Below are 19602 nucleotides of genomic sequence, written 5' to 3'. Positions count from 1 at the left end.
GCAGGGGGAGGGGAAATCAAGGAGTTGTTTAGTGGGACAGTTTAAATTTCGCAAGATGAAAGAAACCCAGGAGATTGTCTGCACAACAATGTGAATGTACTTAATACTACTTCACTGGACACAAAGATGGTTCTGATGGTAAGTTTTATATTATGTGTATTTTAAAAATGTAAAACCTTATGGTTTAGATGACTCTAAAACCCCTCACCCCCAATGGGGGTATAAAGCGTTCAGGAAGATAGAAATTGAGGGAAAGGGGGCGAATGCCCTCTGCAAAGCTAGTGAGAGGGTAAATTCAGGTCTCCTGGAGCACCTGAGCAGTAGCTGCCGACATTGGGGACAGCTAAGGCTGCTGCCTGACCCTTGCTTATTCATCAAGCTGAAGGGGGATATGAGGAGCCTACCTGGGAGAGGGGAGACTGGAACTTTAAAGCAAGCTTGGAGCTTTCTGGCTCTTATAAAGGACTGGACATGCTAATTTCTTAATACAATACATCTTGCTACTTAAAGTGTGGCTTTGCACTACCTGGGAGTGGTCTGAAAGGTCACGGGTCTGACTGCATTTGTATGTAGGGGTAACACATTTAAAAGAACAGTGTGAGATCCAAGCATTTTGCCTTTTGAGTCCCAGGTGGTCAGTGTTCTTGTCAGACTAGCAAAGTCTTCGGTGTTTAACCAGAGAAACCAACTGTGTTCCTAAGTTACTTGGTTCTTTTTGGAGTGGGTGGGGCCACTTGATGCTGAGGTCTGGGATCCAACAACACTGCTTGGTTTTGATTTGCTTCTTCAAATCACATCCAAGGCCAGCGGGGTTCCCTGAGTGGTGGGACTCTGGGACCACCAGTGATTTAGAAGCCAGCGAGTGTCAGGGGGGCTGCTGGCTTGTCCGCTGGGGTGTTATTTGCATGTTATAAATATCAAATGTATTTGACCCTGACAGTCCTCACAATCAGCGTGGGTGTGCACCGCAGCCTTTTCAGCGTTGTCACATGTGCCTGCTCATGCAGGGAGGCGGAGTCTGAGGCCAGGCACTGCTGTGGGAAGTGGATGAGCCCTGGGCAACCTCCCCCCACCCCTCCCACAAAGGGACAGCTGTGTCTGTCTGGGGAAGGGAGAAAAATGACTTTTGGTCATCGAATCAAATCTAGCTCGGGCTTTGGGTGAACTGGAGAACAAAGATAGGCCTACTTGGAAATTAGCGTTTTTTCTTGCTACCACTTTATTTGGGGAACATGCTGATTTTATTCTTCCTTTTATCCATTAGTCCTTCCTGGTGGACAATGAGCTTGGCCCTCACTGCATTCCTCTGACTTGTTTCTACTCTCAAGATTCTCTTAGCCGCAACTCCTGGTCTCTCACCGCCTTGCTGATGAGGACATGGGCCAGAAAGCGGCGTGCCTTGCAGAAGTGGAGCTACAACTGCTCTCCCGACTGCCAGGGCAGGTATCTTGCCGCTGCAATGGACAGGGAATCTGAGGTGGGGGCAGGAACGTGGCACCCAAAGGGGTATGCCAGAACCTGCAGCGTGACAGTCTGACACCAGCACAGCCCCGTGGGGACAGCTTCCAAAGGAATGCAACAGGAATACAGCAAGAATACAAGAACAATGCACGCCGGTGTCCTTGGAAGTGTGGCTTACACAGCACCAGGCTCCGAAAAGGCCTCCACAGGAGCCCGTGGGAACTGAGGGACCCTCGGTTCCCAGGTCCAATGACCAGGGAAAAAAATTTAATCCTCTTAACAAAGAGACGTTGTTTGCTCTTCTCGGCGATTCACCTCTCCGTTTAGGGTAAAAGAGACTATAATGATATTTGCTCTGTCAAGGGCAACAGCACTTTCATCGTGGGAACAGGAAACTTTTTGAAATGTAAACATGTTCAAGATGAAGAAAATTAGACTGTTTCTTGTGTCTTAGAGCCTCCATTTCACAGACATAAAAAGAGAGGCACAAGAGAGGTTAAATCGGTTGTTTACCACAACTTTTTTGAATACACAGGGAGGCGAGTTCATAGCATCAGAATTCCTCGTAGGTGGGGACTCTGAGATTTACTCTGGGCCTTTGAGTGGATATGGAGGTGTAACTGCTCTAGGGAAGGATTTGATTGTAGCACAGACTAAAATATCTTCCAACAGTGACACAACAGAGTAAAATCACAGAGGAAGGGCCCAGTTTCCTGTCCCTAGAGAGTGGTCCTCACACTCCATAGCCTGTATCTGAGTCACCTCCAGGGCTCATGAGAACACAGCCTGCCTGTGTTTCTGAGCCCACGAGTCTCTGGTGGGGACTCGGAGTTTTTAATTCTAACATGTTGCCAGGTGATGCAGCTGCCGCTGGTCCAAGGGCCGTGCTTTCAGAACCACTGCTGGCAAACGGTGCTGTGCTGACCTGCCTCGCCATGCAGGGCTGAAGGAGTCATTCTCTTTCCAGGAACTGCCACCTTGCCCAAGGTCACGACCTTTCCCCATATGGTCACCTACATCTAATGATTGCTTGATGCTGAGCACAGGCTTGGTTCCCAGTCTCACGACAGTGGCTCTGAGGGTCATTCCAAATTCAGAGTCTCATTCAAGATTTCATTACAGCTCAGCTCTCTCTGCGGAGTCCTGCTTCCTTCCCTGTCCTCACTGGTGTTAGGTCCAGAGCACTGCCCAATGAGCTTCCAGGGTGCGAATCCAGCTCAGACTCTGCTTCTCTGGGAGCCTGGCATGCTATACTCTTAGAAGAACTTTGTCTTCAAATATTTTTTTATTGATTTTTAGAGAGAGAGGAAGGGGGAGGGATAGAGAGATAGAAACATCAGTGAGAGAGAAACTTCATTCATGGGCTGCCTCCTGCACACCCCCTATTGGGGATCAAGCCCAGAGCAGACCTGGCACATGACAGGCATCTGGTCATTCTCCTATGGGACCATTTTACTGGAGAGGGTTTCTTATTAACACCCTCTACTGAAGTTCTAAAGCTTCAGCTCAGTGCTGTCAGGTGACTGCAATTCTTGCATGGAAGGGGAGCTAGGGGGTCCTAGTTCAGAGAGAGAGAATTCAGCTATGCCTATTACTGGAGAAGAGCATGTCTAATACAGTATTGATGCTTTGGGAAGGGCATGCCAATTTTCTTAGAATATGATGGCTTTTTCCTTTCTTTATTGGAGAGTTATTGTGGAGTCCCATGTTTCACACTATTTGGTAGATGGAAGACTCTCTATGTCCCCCACGCCTACCCCATGATTCCTCGGGCAGGCTGCTCTTAGCTGTGAGGCAGTACCTCCTAGGTGACCCATGGCCAGGGCCTGTCACTCACAGGCACTGAACCCTTCCAGGTCCCTCAGCAGAATGAGATCCGAAGGACTGATAGGGAGCAACCGCTGAGGCCCTTTGATCCAACCCTGAGAAAGAGCAAAGGCTGCAAAATGCTAAAGGCATTAAGTGGAGTTTTTCTTCTCTGGGGTTCATAGTGTGTGCTTTCCAAGAGGGATACAGATAATGGGATGAGGAAGGCACCCACCCAGGGCCAGCCAAGGTGGAGGACTCAGCAACCCCCAAATAAGCCAAGTGCATCCAAACAGAAGCTGAAAACTAAGTCAGCAGAGTGCTTAATGGAGTGCTTAGTACACTGAATAATTTAGCAGTCGAACTCTGCTGGGAGTCCATTCACAGTTAATGGAATATTTCCTGTAAATATTGTTTTCTCTTCCTGTCTCATCATCTCAGACAGTTCAAAAATCTTTACTAACCTGGGGGTGACAGTAATGCATCAATTCCCTGAGCTAATACTCCTGCAGCCTAAATACTCTTAGGAACCAGAGGAAGCCACACTGGCTTCTTGGGGACGGCAGCAGACCATTTAGTCTCGTTCCTTCTCCTAATGCCTCAGAGGGGACCCACAGTGCTCCTAATTGTGCATCTAAGTGTACATAAAAGCGCCCCTAATTGCACATCAAATAAATAAGTAAATGCTGTCTGCTGAACGCAACAAGGACCAGCACTGCCATCCCTCTCCAGTGGAGACAGCTCATTAAATATGGGCTGGTGAGTGGGCTGCAGCCGTAAGTGATGCTTTGCAGATACTGAACATTCCTTCTCGGAGGTTTTGTGGAGTCCCAAGTTTCACACTATTTGTTCTTTAATGCTAACAGCCACAGACACAGCCTGCAGGAGGGGCCTTTATTCTAACTCTCTTGGCGCCCCGTTCGAAAAGCATTTCTGTCGTAATTTATAACAGTTTCTGAGGATTTGATGGCTGGTCTGTTGGAAGAGTGCCAACTACAAGGACACGACAGGAAACAGCTCAGTTTGGAACCGGTGGGGAGTTGAGTCTTAATTGTGGGAGAGACTGACCTTCCAACACCTTTGGTCCCAATGGTGCAAAGGGGCAGGTCATCCCAAAGATCAGAGCTTTCGAAGTGTTTTAAGGCTTTGACCTAAGGAATGCAGGTCCACTTTATTTATCTCTGCCCCATGTGACCCCGGTTCTGTAAGAATTAATAAACAATGCCTCTTCAACATACATCACAAACTTTTCATTCAAATGCTCTTAAGGAAGAAAAAGGGCAAAGTCCTGCTTGTACAGGCACCACTGCCTAAAGTGATGGGCATCAGTTCCAGGCATGTCACCGCGGCTACTCTACACAGCTGGCATTCCCCTTCCCTTCCCTTCCCTCCCCTCTTCTTCCTTCCCTCCCTTCCCCTCCTCTTCCCTTCCCTTGCCTTCTTTTTTCTTTCTGGCTTGGGTCTCTTTGCTTGGCTGTAAATGCAAACACTTCTAGTGCCCAAATGCCAACATGGCAGTTTCATTATTCCCTGAAGCTAACAGGACTGTAACGTGTGAAATAAAGGACACCCTTCTTACCCAGCATTCCAATTCTACACACATACACATGTTGAAATGGAAATTGGCAGCTAGGAGAAAATAGGGTAAAATTATCTACGCAGCTGTGAGATGTTTTTGTTTGACCACTGTGACCTTCCTTCCACCTCTCACCACTGCTAAACCAAGCAGTTGGACACGCAGATCCTGCCATTCCCGAATTCTAATACCACACTCAACAACTGTGCATAAAAGCCATCAAACCATAGCTATGGGAAGGAAGAGAGGTGAGCTGAGATAAGCAAAAGGAAGTTCCAGAGTGTCTTATAGCATTTTAGTAAGCACAGGAGCACAGAAGTGGGGGGACAGGCTGAGAGGGAAAACATGGGTGGGTGATGAGGAGAAACAGAAGGATTTAGTGAGAGGTGATGGGACGATATTGAATAACTTATAGGAAATTCTGCAACCTGTCCTTGGATACTGTTTGGGGTTCTGCCTGAATTTTTTAAAGAACTCCTACATGCAAGCAAGGGCTAGTATTCTGAAGCATGTAAATATATCATAGACTTCCTTATTTAAAGTCCTACTTACTGATTGGCTTTTGCAGGGCTAGTCTTGGGCACATGTAGTTCTAAACTTCTGAAGTTGACCTGGAACGACCAAATGCACACAGAAGCCAAATCACCTTATTTGGGTGTTCCTCCTTGTCTGGCTGTTCCTGATGTGTGCCCGAGGGCGGAGAAGCTGGTTTTATTCTAACAAACATCAGCAGCTTGCATGCTGGGCTGTACTTCTGCAAGGCTGGGCGCCCTTTTGTTTAGAAGGCTAAGGTAGCATATGGGGTGTGTGATTGGGAGGGGATGAAAATGCACTCTCCATTCCACCTGTGAGGCGCCCTGTGCTTGACTCCATCTCTCCCATAGTCACTATGGGCTTCAAAATGAGGATTAAGCAGTTTAGGGTAGACTCTGCGACCAGAATGGCAAACTATACCCCAACCAGGGAACCTGGAACCAGCTACTGCCCTGCCCATTTCGGGACAGCAATTAGCCACCCATTTTATGTTTGTTTTCGGTGGGCCATCTGGAACCACTTGAGTGAACTCTCACAGGAGGCTGCTGAGCTGCCTGGCGTGCTCACGGCTTGCTGACGCTCCTAGAGCTTTGCGTGCCAGGGGCACCAGAGGTGCCTCAAGGCCCTGAGGGGACAGGGAGCAGGCCCACCCCTGCCACGGTCTCTCTTTGAATTGTTGGCTCTTTGTTGTGGCACCATGTGGCAGCCCCAGTAAACGGGTCAAAGTGTAAGGCAGGACCTCTGCCACAGAAGGGCCGCCAGGTGCACAGAGCTGGGCGCCACTCCAGGATTCTTGAGCATTGCTGGGGGCGCAAGACAGCTGTGCCTGGTCTGAGGAAGAGGAGTGGCACCACCTGGAGGGCCATCCTTCACAGGAGCTGGCCCACCTGAGCCCTGTACCTCTGAGAGCCCCAGCTCTCCTATGCCGCACACCCTGCAGGGCTGGCTGACCCTCCCGAGGTCAAGTCTAGAAAGGAAGCATCGACGGCTGGGTGGTGGTGTTCCTGGCCAGCTCCCCGTCAGAGAGGCTTTCTGAACATTCAGCGGCCGGGTCAGAGAGGGGGTGAGTGGGACTGGGGGAGATGGTGGCATCTATACATTCAAAAGGTTTCATGTGATTTCTGATTTTCCTCCGAGGGTAAGCATTACTGGCCTGAAGCACTGAAGGCAGCCCTTGGGCACTTTACATGTGAATCTGCATAGGTAGTTACCGCGTGCATGCCTCTCTCTGTGTTTACAGGTCTGGAGCCAGGGCACACACGCTGCTTCAGGGACCCACAGGTGCCTTACACGACCTTGTTATGATGGTGAAGATGCTGATGCAAGAACAACAAGCACCAGCATGGTTCTTCTTGCAGCTGTGACTTCTTAATTTGGCTCTGGTTTAGTCTCTCGTTTTGTCTTTAAGTCACATCCCAGGTCTTAGCAGAGGCAGGTACGCCTTGGGCTAATGAAACTTAGATGTTTCTTCCTCTTACAGGCTTTCAAAGGCCTGCTCTTAATTTCACACTCAGATTGTACATTCATTTCTTAAAGAGCATTCCCCAAATTATATCAGGTTCAGGCCATGCCACTGGACTGACTGCCTCTGTGTCTCACAGGAAAGTCATGCTAGGGACCTGAATTTTAATCCCAGCTCCTGGTAATTTTCCCCATGTGCTGAGTGCCTCTCTCTTTCTTCTCTGTGCAGTCTCTGGTTCAGTTATGCATTGGAAATTCTTGATACTCTTGAGCTCCAACGGAGAATACCCAATGTCCTGTTATCACAGCTACCCTGATGTCCCAGCAAGCCTCAAGCTATGTATGTCCAAACTGAACTTACTGCCCCTTCTCTCATAGCCATGGTTTGATTGGTCAAGAAGCCTAGCATCATTCTAGATTCCCCTTCTGCTCTGACTGCCACCCTCTCCCACCATACACTTTGGTCAACCATATGTACTTCCTAAACATCTCCCTCCATTTTCCCTTATCCATCCCATTACTGATAGCCAACCCCAGCCCCCACCAATTCTGGCCTCCACCACTGATAAAGGCCATGCTTTGCAAGTCTTGTCCTGCGTTCCTTCCACCAACCTCCTCACAGCTGCCAGATGCTTCCATGACAATGAAAATTGAAAATGGCCACTCCCTGCTTCAAATGCTCAGTGGATCCCAGGGCCTTGAAGAGGAAATCCTCCTAGCAAAGCCTTCAGGGCTAGGGGAACGGCTGCTGGGCCTCCTCAGCCCCCTCTGCAGATGCTTCCTCTCAGCCCTTGTTCCAGCCTCAATGCTGCATATCTTCCCCACCTAGCACCCAGTTCTCCTTCATGTGCCTTACCGAGCGCAGGCTCTCAGCCCACACATCTCCCCAGCCCATCTGTCCATCTGCAACACTTCTGTCCACCCTTTAGGACCCAGCCCTGCTGTGCTGCTTATGAAGATGTGTCTCTCCCCTGTAAGTCCAGGAGAGACTCTGTCCCTTAATTCACCACCAACCCTCACAAAGGCCGGTTAGAGCACTAGTACCCGAGGCAATTGCCACACAGCCCTCTCCTGGTAGCCTGGGCAAGCTGAGGATATGACATGTTTCTTGTTTATCTCAGCACCCTTCAGTCTGCTTGGCACAACAGCTATACAATGAACATTTAAAAATGAGTGAAGGGAAGAAAAAAAAAACCAAACACCGGAAATTGCTGCCTCACACAACCACTTCAAAAATACAACTAAAGGACAAAAAGGACATCATCCAGAACCACAGGAAGGCTGGCTGAGTGGAAATTCTACAACTAGAAGGAAAGAGAAAAGCACATTGAGACTCAGAGGAGCTGTGGAAGTAAAGTGCAGAGGTACGGAGGCGCACGCAGAAAGGGCTGGCAAATGAGGATGCGGTTGTCTTTTTCAATCTGGAGGGAGACACAAGCTCCCGACTGCTCTGAACTCCAGTTCCAGGCGAGTCTCTGGAGACATACGGGGAGAAACTGGACTGTCTGGCATCGGTCGGAACTCGAGGGCAGCTTTCTCTCAGAGGTGCTTGCAGCGATTACCTTATCAGGACACTGAGACCAGGGGCCTCTTAGGGCAGGACTGAGGATCAGCCATAGCTGTTTGCCCCACCCTGTTGTTTCCCTGAGACCCCACCCCACCCAAGCTGTGTGCAAAGGCTTTTGCATATGAATGGCCTGGCCCTTTGCAATCTAAAATTACCTAACAAACTGCAGCTGGGTCAGAGAGACCCAGAACATCCAAAAGAAGGCCCAAGGCCCCACAGCAGCTTGCATTGCTTCACAGGTGGGCCTCATCTGGGCACCTCCAAACCCCAAACAAAGAAGAGGGATCTGCAGATCTCTCCATAGCTCCTGCTGGGTAGCCTCAGGCAGAGGCTAAATTAGCACCTCCTTAGAGATCCAAGAGCCAGTGTAACCAGTGGTCAGAGTGGGACCATCCAGATTACAACTCCTCACATCCATAAGGGACACATTCAGGGGGCAGACTCAGTGAGCACCAAAGCCCCTCTGAAGCAAGTCTTGCCCCTAAGGGTATCTCTAGCACAGAAGTTCTCCCGCTGTAGACACAGCTGATTCTCACAGCCAATTGGCCTGGAGGTCAATTCCTCCCAGTGATACCTACAATAATCAAGGCTTAACTACAACAAGACTGTGCACAGAGCCCACAAAGGTGTGCACCAAGAGTGCCCACCTCAGGTAATTGCGGAGGCTGAGCCACTGGGTCCTAGCACACAAAGCCACTCTATCAACACCTGGAAGTATAAAAAATGCAGAGACAAAGAAACAGGTCACAAATGACAGAAATGGAGGAAGCAAACTACTGGATATAGAGTTCAAAACCACACTTTTAAGGTTTTTCAAGAATTTTTTAGAAACCGCCGATAAAACCACCAAGTGAGACCATCAATAAATCTAGTGAGACCCTTGAGGTTATGAAAAAGGACCAACTAGAAATTAAGCATACACTGACTGAAATAAAGAATATTATACAGAGTTCCAACAGCAGACTAGAGGATCACAAGAATCAAGTCAAAGATTTGAAATACGAAGAAGCAAAAAACACCCAACCAGAAAAACAAAAAGAAAAAAGAATCCAAAAATATCAAGATAGTGTAAGGAGCCTCTGGGACAACTTCAAGCGTACCAACATCCGAATTATAGGGGTGCCAGAAGAAGAGAGAGAGCAAGATATTGAAAACCTATTTAAAGAGATAATGACAGAAAACTTCCCCTAATTGGTGAAATAAATAGACTTATAAGTCCAGGAAGCACAGAGAACCCCAAAGAAAAGGAATCCAAAGAGGACCACACCAAGACACATCATAATTAAAATGCCAAGAGCAAAAGACAAAGAGAGAATCTTAAAAGCAGCAAGAGAAAGAAAGTCAGTTACCTACAAGGGTGTACCCATACGACTGTCAGCTGATTTCTCAACAGAAACTATGCAGGCCAGAAGGGAGTGGCAAGAAATATTCAAAGTGATGAATAGCAAGAATCTACAACCAAGGTTACTTTATCCAGCAAAGCTATCATTTAGAATTGAAGGTCACATAGAGAGTTTCACTGATAAGAAAAAGCTAAAGGAGTTCATCACCACCAAACCAGTATTATATGAAATGCTGAAAGGTATCCTTTAAGAAGATGAAGAAGAAGAAAAAGGTAAAGATACAAATTATAAACAACAAATACACATTTATCAACAAGTAAATCTAAAAATCAAGTGAATAAATAATCTAATGAACAGAATAAACTGGTGAATATAATAAAATCAGGGGCATAGAAAGGGAGTGGACTGACTATTCTCGGGGGGGGGAAAGGGGTGTGGGGGTGGGGGAAGAGACTGGACAAAAATCATACACCTATGGATGAGGACAGTGGGGAGGGTGGGTGTAAGGGCAGAGCGTGGGGTGGGAACCTAGTGGAGGGAAGTTATGGGGGGAAAAAGTGGAACAATTGTAATAATCTGAACAATAAAGATTTAATTTAAAAAATTTAAAAATACAAAAAATAGTGAAAATAAACATTAAATGTAATATAGTAAAGTATTAGAGAAATCTATTTACTGTTCAGGTGATTGGCCATGTTATACCCCTTTGCTTCAAATAAAACTTGTGTTCCTCTAAAAAAAATAAAAAATAAAAGAAATAAAAATGAATAAAGGAAAGAAGGAAGAAAGGAAGGAAGGAAAGAAGGAATCAGCATTGACTCTGATGGCTTGGTTGTCCCTCACTGGCAGGAGACTTGAGAATCCCAACTACTTCCTCAGAGGCCACAGAAGAATAGGTTATTTTAAGTAATAACTCAGTCTGAGTAGAGCCAATATCCTAAATAAATATATTGACCTTTTAACGTTTTTGAATGTTAAATGACCTGGGCAAGCTCCACAAATGAGAGTAAATGGTCATACTCAATGGCTGATTATTTACACCTCTGGCTTCCTACTTCTTATCTTGAAACCTGTTTTAGAGTCTTAAGAGCCTCTGAATTTATCAGTTATAATTTATTGAGCCCTTGGAATGTGTCATACCCAAGTGTTATCTTGTTACCTCTTCAATCTTCATTAGTACCTCAATTAGAGAAACAAAGCAAACTTAAACATATTAAGAACTTAAACTGAAAATGTATGGGTACTTGTTAACATGTCTTTCAAAATGCTCCAAGAGAGAGAGGAGGATTCAACCGCTGGATTTTAATGAACTCGGCTATGGAACTGAAGTGTCCACGTTGGCCTTGGCCTTCCACCAATGTGGGCAATGAAGAGCTGGATACAGCGTAACCAGCATTTTGGTAAAGGATCTGCGAGTATTTATTCTTGGTTCTTGCAAGCAGAAAAAAACCACCATGCAGGTTGAAAAGAGAGGACTGTCAGTATACAAAGAAGGAGGGAGTGAAGAGAAAACTGGAGGAGAAAAAGCACAGGCATTTATATGGGAAAGAGGCAGAGGGGAGCAGGAAGAAAGAGACAATGTGACCAAGAAAAACATAGGGAAAATAAGAGCACAGGGTCCAATTCCTGTTTTACAGCATCCAAGTGCAAACTAGAGGGTTTTGGGAGATCCCCACAAAATAACAGGCTCTGAAGAGCCAGATGCCCACTGAATTGTTCCCACGACAGAATTCCTTCACATCATTTGCTCAGGATCTTTTCTTAGAACTTAACTGACTTCTGATGAATTGAGTGAAAATCCTCCCCAACACGGGCCATTTCCCCCATTCAATTATAAGGAGCTGGCTGAGAGTGGGTGTAACAGGATAGACGAGATATGCTCAGCTGTACAGTGTGCATTTCAATCCTGGGCGTGGCTAACAAAGCCTGGAGAGCAATCTGGAATGACATAATGGATCAATATTGCTTTCTCTCTCACACAGCAAGTGTGGTTTTGAGACTTTTGATATGTATTTCAGGGTTTAAACTATATACCGGCCTCTCTCCATGATCTTCTGCCAGAGGATCTGAATGACAGCTCTTGCCTCAGAGATATTTTTCCCTTATAATTTTTCAATTTGTTCTGGTCTGAAAAATGTGTGTCAATGAAAACAGAGAAAAACTCAAGGACTGTGCCCCCTTCAAACATTCTGTTCTGTGTTCACAATGACTTTGCAGATCCCTCTCTGCTTTCCTTTCTTTTTGGCAAATGACCTGATTTTCCCCAGATTTCTGATCACTTCTGACCAGCCATAAAATATTTACCGCATTTTCAGGAATGCCTCTCATGTTTCATCTCTTTTTGACCTACAATCTCTTCTTTTAGCTCTCCTACACACACACACACACACACGCACGCACGCACGCACGCACGCACGCGCTTTGGAAAAATGCAGATTAGTTTCAGGATTAAGAATGACCTTCCCCTACTTTCCCAAAGGCAAAACACCCCCAGAAATTAAGGAATAGGACAATCCCTCAGAGTCCTTTCGCCCATTTCCTCAGGGAGAGCTGAGTCAGTCTCACCTTAAATAATTATAACAGCTTGCTTTCCTAATTGATGGGAAAAAACCATCTACCCAGGAAGCTCAGGCTAGATTTCTGCGCAGTAATTTGCACACACTCACAGTAGCAAGGGCGTGGTGAGCCCGGAGGCCCTCAGGCTGCGCAGCATAACATTTTACTCACTTTTCCTCTGTTCCTCTGTCTCACAAAAGCGAGCACGTACCTTCCGTGGCTTCACTTTGTCGTGGTAGTCATACTGGAAGATTCCTTTGTAGCTCAGTCCCAGCCACCATGGGATCCCCTGCTTGTCCTGGGACACCAACAGGATATGCGTAAGTATGGGACAGAGAAGATAAGCACAAACAGAAGACCTCCTGGTTCATCTCAAGACAAGGAATGTGAACTCCTTGAAGTGAACGGAGCCCATCTCTCCACACTTTACCTCAGCAGATGTGCCCATTCATCAGATGATGCTCAGGGATAGGAACAGGTGCCCTAGAAAGTGCCCTGGCCGAGGACCCAGCTCACTTCCTACCCAGCAGCACAGCCACGGTCCTTCCCCCTTCATGAGTAAGTAGCAATGCCTTGTTCTTTGTTCTCCTGAGACGTTAGGCTTTCAGTGCTGGGCACCACAAGGGGAAATATGAGGTGCTGAGCATTCTAATAAAATGGCCTTCTGAACAGAGAAACTGTCATCAGCTCAGAGCTAGAAAGGACCATGGAACAGGGATGACCACTCCTCAAAAAAATAATTTAAAAAATTTTAGAGCACTTTTAGGGTCACAGTAAAATTGAAAGGGACAGAGATTTCCAGCCCACCCCCTACCCCCACACATGCACAGTCTCCCCCACTATCAATATCCCCCCAGAGTGCTGCATTTCTTACATGACAATCCACGTCACCCCAAGTCCACTACATTAGGGTTCCCTCTAAGTGTTGTACATTCCATGGGTTTGGACAAATGCATACTGACACGTATCCACCATTATAATATCACACAGAGTATTTCACTGTCCTAAAAATCCTCTGTGCTCCACTATTCGTCACTCCTCCACTCCCTCCCAGCTCCTGGCAACCAGTTTTCCTTTCTCCGAATGTCATAGAGTTGGAATCATACAGTAGCTTTTTTAAAAAAAATATGTTTTTATTGATTTTTTGGGAGAGAGAAAGGGAGAGGGAGAGAGAGATAGGAACGTTGATGAGAGAGGAACATCATCAATTGGCTGCCTCGTGGACAGCCCCTACTGGGGATGGAGCTCACAACCCGGGCATGTGCCCAAACAGGAATCACACTGGCAACATCTTATTTCCTGCATCGATGCTCAACCACTGAACTACACTGGCCAGGCCATACAGTAGCTTTTTAGATGAGCTTCTTTCACTTAGTAACTTATATTTATGATTCCTCTAATTTTAAAGAAAAATAAACTACAGCAAAGGGTCAGTCCTGCTCTACTAAGGCCCCTTCCCTCCCCCCAGGAGGGCAAGGGCGGGCGAGCAGGTGCTCTCCATGCAGCCCTGCTCACCCTAAGAGGACAGCAGGGTGCCAGCAGGATTGTGTGACTCGGTGCTGTTGGACAAAGCAGCAACACTGAAGCCTAGACGTTCTGAGGACTGAATTAGAAACACCAATTCCCTCTGTTTACTCCTTTAACAGAGACCTCTTGGCACCAGACTGTAAGCTGTAATTCTACATTCAAGTAGGATGACTGAGCTGTTAATTCAAGCTCCCAAATGCTAGGAGCTGACAGGGGGCCTATCAAGCAGCCTTTCCCCAGATTTGTCCTAATCGCCACATCGATGAATCACCGAATACACCCCATTGTAAATGTCTTGAAAGCTCAAAATTGGCTTCATAGTTTTCAAATACCAAATACTTGTGAGGCATGAGTTATTTCAAGGTGAGCATGAAGCTAAAGGGCAAAAGAAAGATATTTTGAATTTTTAGAAAAGTTTCAGGGTATAAGATTTCTTTAAAAGTTTTTTAAAGCTATAAAACCCCGGTCCCTGCCTCTGCACTGCAGTGGTTTCAGAGAACAGGACATCAAAGAGACCCAATGCTGTGGCAACGCTAAGTTGACTAGGTAGGGGTTGTCACCACACCATAGGATATGGCATCTGCGAGGCCACCAAACAGGGGGTCTTGCTACGGTGGTTTAGGCTTGTTGGGTTCCTGTTTGTTTTCCAAGAAAGCAGGAGAGCATTTGCTTACGCCTGGAGATTCCAAAATCCAAACCCACACGTGCATTTGGCACTCTGAAAGTCACAAGGCCTGCTGCTGGTTTCTAACACTGCAAAGAAGCGAGCACATTTCTGAAGTTTTATTGGAAGGCAGAAATCATAGATATCAGAGGCCACCTTTTTGTCAAGCTCCAGGGCTGATGAAGAAATGGAACATGGGTGTAATAAGCAAGTAAAAGACTAGGTGAAGCCTTATCTTAAAGACTTCCAATCTATCCATTTCAATCCATCTTCATCATTAACAGTGAATCTCTATAGTTTTTCAATAGCTAGAAGATTTTTGAATTTTAGTTAGAGAAACAAAATTTTTAATCTCTATTTCAATTATAAGCGATGGAGATGAGATCAAACTAAGAACAAACAGAGAATGTGGTTCAGGAATTCCTGAGTTCCTGGTTCCCATTCTTGAAAGCAGCCCCCTGGCTCCCTATCCCCAAAGACTATTTCCACAAAAGAGAAAGACAGTGTGCTTTCTGTGAAATGCCTCTTGTAATGTCAGGAACTATTGTTGGATCCTTATGTTCACTTTGTGGTAACAAAGTGGAAATGGGCTTAGCCAGCACAGTGCATTTTGAGCCTCTTTTCATGTAAAACCCAACTGACTGCCCACTGACTTCATTGGCCACATTCCAGGGCATGGCCTTACATGGGGTAATCTCCTTAGAGAATTCATCTTTCTCTTTTGGGGTGAGAGATAGCTCAAAAGATTACATCACATTCCTTATGACATGCTACAGTTTAGGCTTGAGAAGGGCAGGGATGGTTGTGATGGTTCTATGAGTTCTGTGGATGAGATGAAGAGGGATTAAGAGCTTTCGCTGGGCCCTGGCTGGGGGCATGAGCTGGCTGGAGCATTGCCCTATACACCAGAAGGTCACAGGTTCAATTCCTGGTTGGGGCCCATACCTAGATTGTGGGTTTGATCCCCAGTTGGGAGGGTGTGGGAGGCAACGGGTCGATGTTTCTCTCTCCACCCCCCTCTTTATTCTTTCTAGAAATCCATGGAGGCATATCCTCAGGTGAGAATTAAAAAAAAAAGAAGAAGAAAAAAAAGAGCTTCCATTGGTAGGAGGAACTATGGTAGGACATCAGGAAGAACGTAACCATTTAGACTTTAAGAGATCCTGAGCTGAGCTACTGGGTGGGATGAGAGTCCCTTCATATGCCTCACAACTGGGCTCCACAAAGAGTGTTCCAATACTTGTTCCCATGATGGAAATGTATACATCCAACTACTCAATTCAATTTTCAATAAACACTCAGTAAATCCATGTGCCAGGCACTACACTGGGTTCCAATAATATATAACCAAATGCAACACAGTGTTTGCCATCAAATGCCTGCAGTTTACTGGATGATATAGGCAATTAAATGCAAACCAAGGACATGCAAAGTGCGCAAGCTGCACAGGTGACACAGATGAATAAAACATGGCGCATGTTCTAGTCTACAGAAATTAAAAATACAATTGGGCAGAAACAAGAGAAAAGAAACTAATAGAAGAGCAAGAGAATCTCAGGTAGTCTGGTGAAAGTATCTTGAATTCAGAACTGTTTCCTGCTCTGTTTTGGCCTGGAGGCAATGACTTATTAAACTTTTCATGTTGGGGTAAAGGAAGGAAGGGAAATTATGCTTTCTCATCATAGGAAAGGACACATGGGTACACCATTATCTATTATTTCAAAGAAGGGATCCCAATATGGGATTTATGAATAAAGTTAAAGAGAATTTAGAATGGGGTCCATGTCACATTGGACTTGCCATCACAATATTGAAGGAGACAGATCCTGTCTTTTTAGTCCTTCATTCCATTTGTCAGCTGACAACCCAGTCCACCTCTCAAGTGGCCTGCGTGGCATTTGACCACCAAGAAAAACACTGTTGATTCCGCTTAAAGTTTCTGTTCTCTACAGTTCCATGTATTTCGATGGAATCTTCCTACTGAGAGGCTCTGAGACCCTGATCTTCCAGGGTCCTTCTGAGAATGAAAGGAGGTAGGGATCTGTCATACGCACTTTTCAAAAGCAAAGCTGAGTGTTGGAGAGTAACTGAATCCAGTCCTACTAGCCTAGGGAAAGGTTGCTCTAATCCCTCTGAAGCTGCAATCTTCCTGACCAAGTCCTCCCCAACCTCCATGCCCCCAAAAATCTTCAAGAAACTTTTTTTAAAAATGAGATTCTTTTTTAAAATTTATGACAGGCTTAACAACCATCATCAAATGAATTCACTTACCTTCACTGCATAATAGTGAACCCCGTAGGTTGGGAGAGACTCCACGATGCTCATGTAGCTGGGAAGACAACACACACACATGGGGTGGTTATTTGGCAGAACTATCATGTACATGTGTGTGTGTGTGTGTGTGTGTGTGTGTGTGCATGATAAAGTTCTTGGAGTGATTATTTTCTTGGAAATTAACTTGAATCACCCCCTTACCCCCAACCCAGGAGATATGGCTTTCTGAGAAGAACTGAACACCCTGACATAACACGATCTCAGGAGCACTGGGGGCACTTACTTCACAATAGCTTGACCTCTGGTCTGGCCATTCAGTTTCTTGTAGTGCTCAATCACTCGGTCTTCACTGTAAGTATAAGAAAAGGGCTCTGTTATCACACTAAGTCAACAGTTGAGCACCTGCTGAGTGGAGATGCTTCTTCTGAGCCCCAGAAGCTTCTGAGAAGCTCCAAGGAGCCAACAACTCCTGGAAAAAGGATTTGTCCTGAAGTGGCATTTCCAAACTGATTTAAAAAGTCCATTTTCCCCTCAGAGGACTCTCACTGTCTTTATCTTGGACTTATCATCACAGAATTAAGATTAGAGCTCAGGTTCTGGGTCAGTTCCTTGCAAGACATGATTCCATGAGAGAAGCGGAAGAAGTGGGGAGCAGGCATCTCAGTTGGAAAGGGTAGGGGACAGGGGATGGGAAGAGGATCGACTGGCGGGTGGAAGGCAGAGCACCAGAACCTTACAGAACATCTACGCCTACCTCCCCTGCATCAGATGTCAAGGTGGGGAGCTTCCATGGAGGAAAGGAAAGTTTTGGAATTAGGGCCTAGTTAACACAAAGCCTGAGGCCAAGATGAAAGGCTCAGAAGGAACGCCCTTTTTATCTTCTGAACATTTAATTCCCAAACAAGAAGAGATCAGCTCTTGCCTTGGGCGCTAATGGCTAGCCAAACATTTCTTTGACAGGGTGGAGGGCTAGAGGGGCCTCTCTGATAAGTGTCTCTGGGCCCAGCCAGGTGGGAGCTGTGGCTGCTCCTACTGTTGCCTTTGGAAGCACAGAGATAAGCTTGGGAGTCTCAGGGGGGCACATTCCACCTGCTAAGTAAGGAGTCAGGTCCAAAAGCCTAGGCCTTGTGACCTGGCATATGGCCTTGGAACCTTATGACAGACTGAGATCCTAGGGATGGACCTTCAAGACCTCAGAGGTGGATCTTTTTTATCTACTATTAACTTATCCCAGAACTGATCTGGAGCCTTTTTCACCTCTTTTTTTCCAGCTAGACCATTTCAGGGGGTAACATGTCCTATATCAGTGATGGCAAACCTATGACACGCGTGTCAGAGGTGACACGCGAACTCATTTTTTTGGTTGATTTTTCTTTGTTAAATGGCATTTAAATATATAAAATAAATATCAAAAATATAAGTCTTTGTTTTACTATGTTTGCAAATATCAAAAAATTTCTATATGTAACACGGCACCAGAATTAGGGTTTTTCAAAATGCTGACACGCCGAGCTCAAAAGGTTCACCATCACTGTCCTATATGTTCCTTACTTTCTACTTAGGGGTAATTTATTTACCTTCCACTTACTATTTTAATCTTTATGAATATCTCTTCACTCTAGTGTTCTGAAATTTGGGGCATGTAAAGTGGTCTGACTCTTCACAAGAAAGCGCCTTCATATACACCAGGAACTGGGGTCGGATCCTCTGAGGGCCCTTCCTCTAGCTGGAGAGCTGTTCCTGTGGCGTCTGGGCACCTTCTGTCCTCAAAGGGAAGATGCAGCCTCTTTCTCCTCAGCGCCCACACACTATGAAGGTTCTGCATGGAATGTGACTAAACCCTCTTCTGACAGAATTCTCTAGAAGCATCCTCTTTGGGTAGACATCAGCCTCAACGGACATGCAGAGGTGGGTCAGGACATCCCAGGGTTGCCTCTCCAGATTCCTCCCCACCTGCCCATTGAATCCACACTGCATTGGCACGTTTCTTACCACATGATCTGGAATTTTGTGGGGTCAACTCCTTGATCCGGGGTCAAGCAAGTCAGTATATATATGAGCCTATTTCCTTCTTAGCTCTGAGAGAGAGGACCTGGCTGAGCTGGAGAGATGAAAATCCATACAGTGCTGCAGCTCTGAACACAATTGAGGCTCAGGGAAAACACCACTGAGCCAGAAACACTGCCTGAATGCCTGACCATGGGTTCTCAACGTGCCTGACAGCTGCAGGGCCCTCACCCGTCACCTCGCTTACCCTGTCTCTCCTGCTGTCTGAGACCATCTGTGAGGCCACAGTATCTCCCTTCTCCCTCCTCACCTTCCCCATTCCTTTTGCACCAATTGAAACACTGTGGTCCCATGTGCCATACAGCTGACCAGGAACATATCCTGCCTCCCACCCTGCTCTGGCCCCTCCTCCGGAAGTTACAGATGGACCAAGGGCTTTGCAGTATCCCAACTATCCCAGACTGGTGCTAGGAACTCAAGGGAATAATTATCAGCCAGAGTAAACAGAATAGCAAGACACTATTTGGAGGACAAGGCAGTTCATATAGAAAAAAGACAAGTGACTGGAGCTGGCTGTGCCCTGACCCTGGGCTGGGTCATGTCACTAAGTTAAAACACCTCTGCAGAGGAGGGGTCCAGGAGACACACGGGTGATGCAAAGGCAAATCAGGTGATAGAGACATGGTTCCGTGTCTTAGAGGAGCCATGGGCCTGCCCTTGTTTGAAGCAAAGGAAGATGTCTCCACCCCATGTGGTGGGCTAGCATTCACAGACTAGGCACTGGAGAGAATCTGGGTCAGGGACCTGATCCTGACTGGTTCTGTGG

At 46.3% G+C, this 19602-nt stretch overlaps 1 protein-coding gene across 7 annotated transcripts in view; it reads right to left on the bottom strand.

Annotated features, from left to right (window-relative positions):
• Positions 1 to 19602, bottom strand: part of FRMD4A (FERM domain containing 4A) — a 335840-nt gene that overhangs the window by 73764 nt on the left and 242474 nt on the right. For all 7 annotated transcript variants that reach the window (XM_059660122.1, XM_059660132.1, XM_059660112.1 and 4 more), the window contains exons 9-11: positions 17053 to 17118; positions 16767 to 16824; positions 12516 to 12602 (exon numbers count right to left, since the gene is read on the bottom strand). In XM_059660122.1, the coding sequence (XP_059516105.1) occupies positions 12516 to 12602; positions 16767 to 16824; positions 17053 to 17118 (211 nt within the window). The remainder of the gene's footprint in view (positions 1 to 12515; positions 12603 to 16766; positions 16825 to 17052; positions 17119 to 19602) is intronic.

This window comes from Myotis daubentonii, chromosome 1, assembly GCF_963259705.1.
Source record: "Myotis daubentonii chromosome 1, mMyoDau2.1, whole genome shotgun sequence".
NCBI classification, from domain to species: domain Eukaryota; kingdom Metazoa; phylum Chordata; class Mammalia; order Chiroptera; family Vespertilionidae; genus Myotis; species Myotis daubentonii.
Note: the sequence above shows the minus strand (reverse complement) of the source record. Positions and strands in the feature narration are given on the sequence as shown.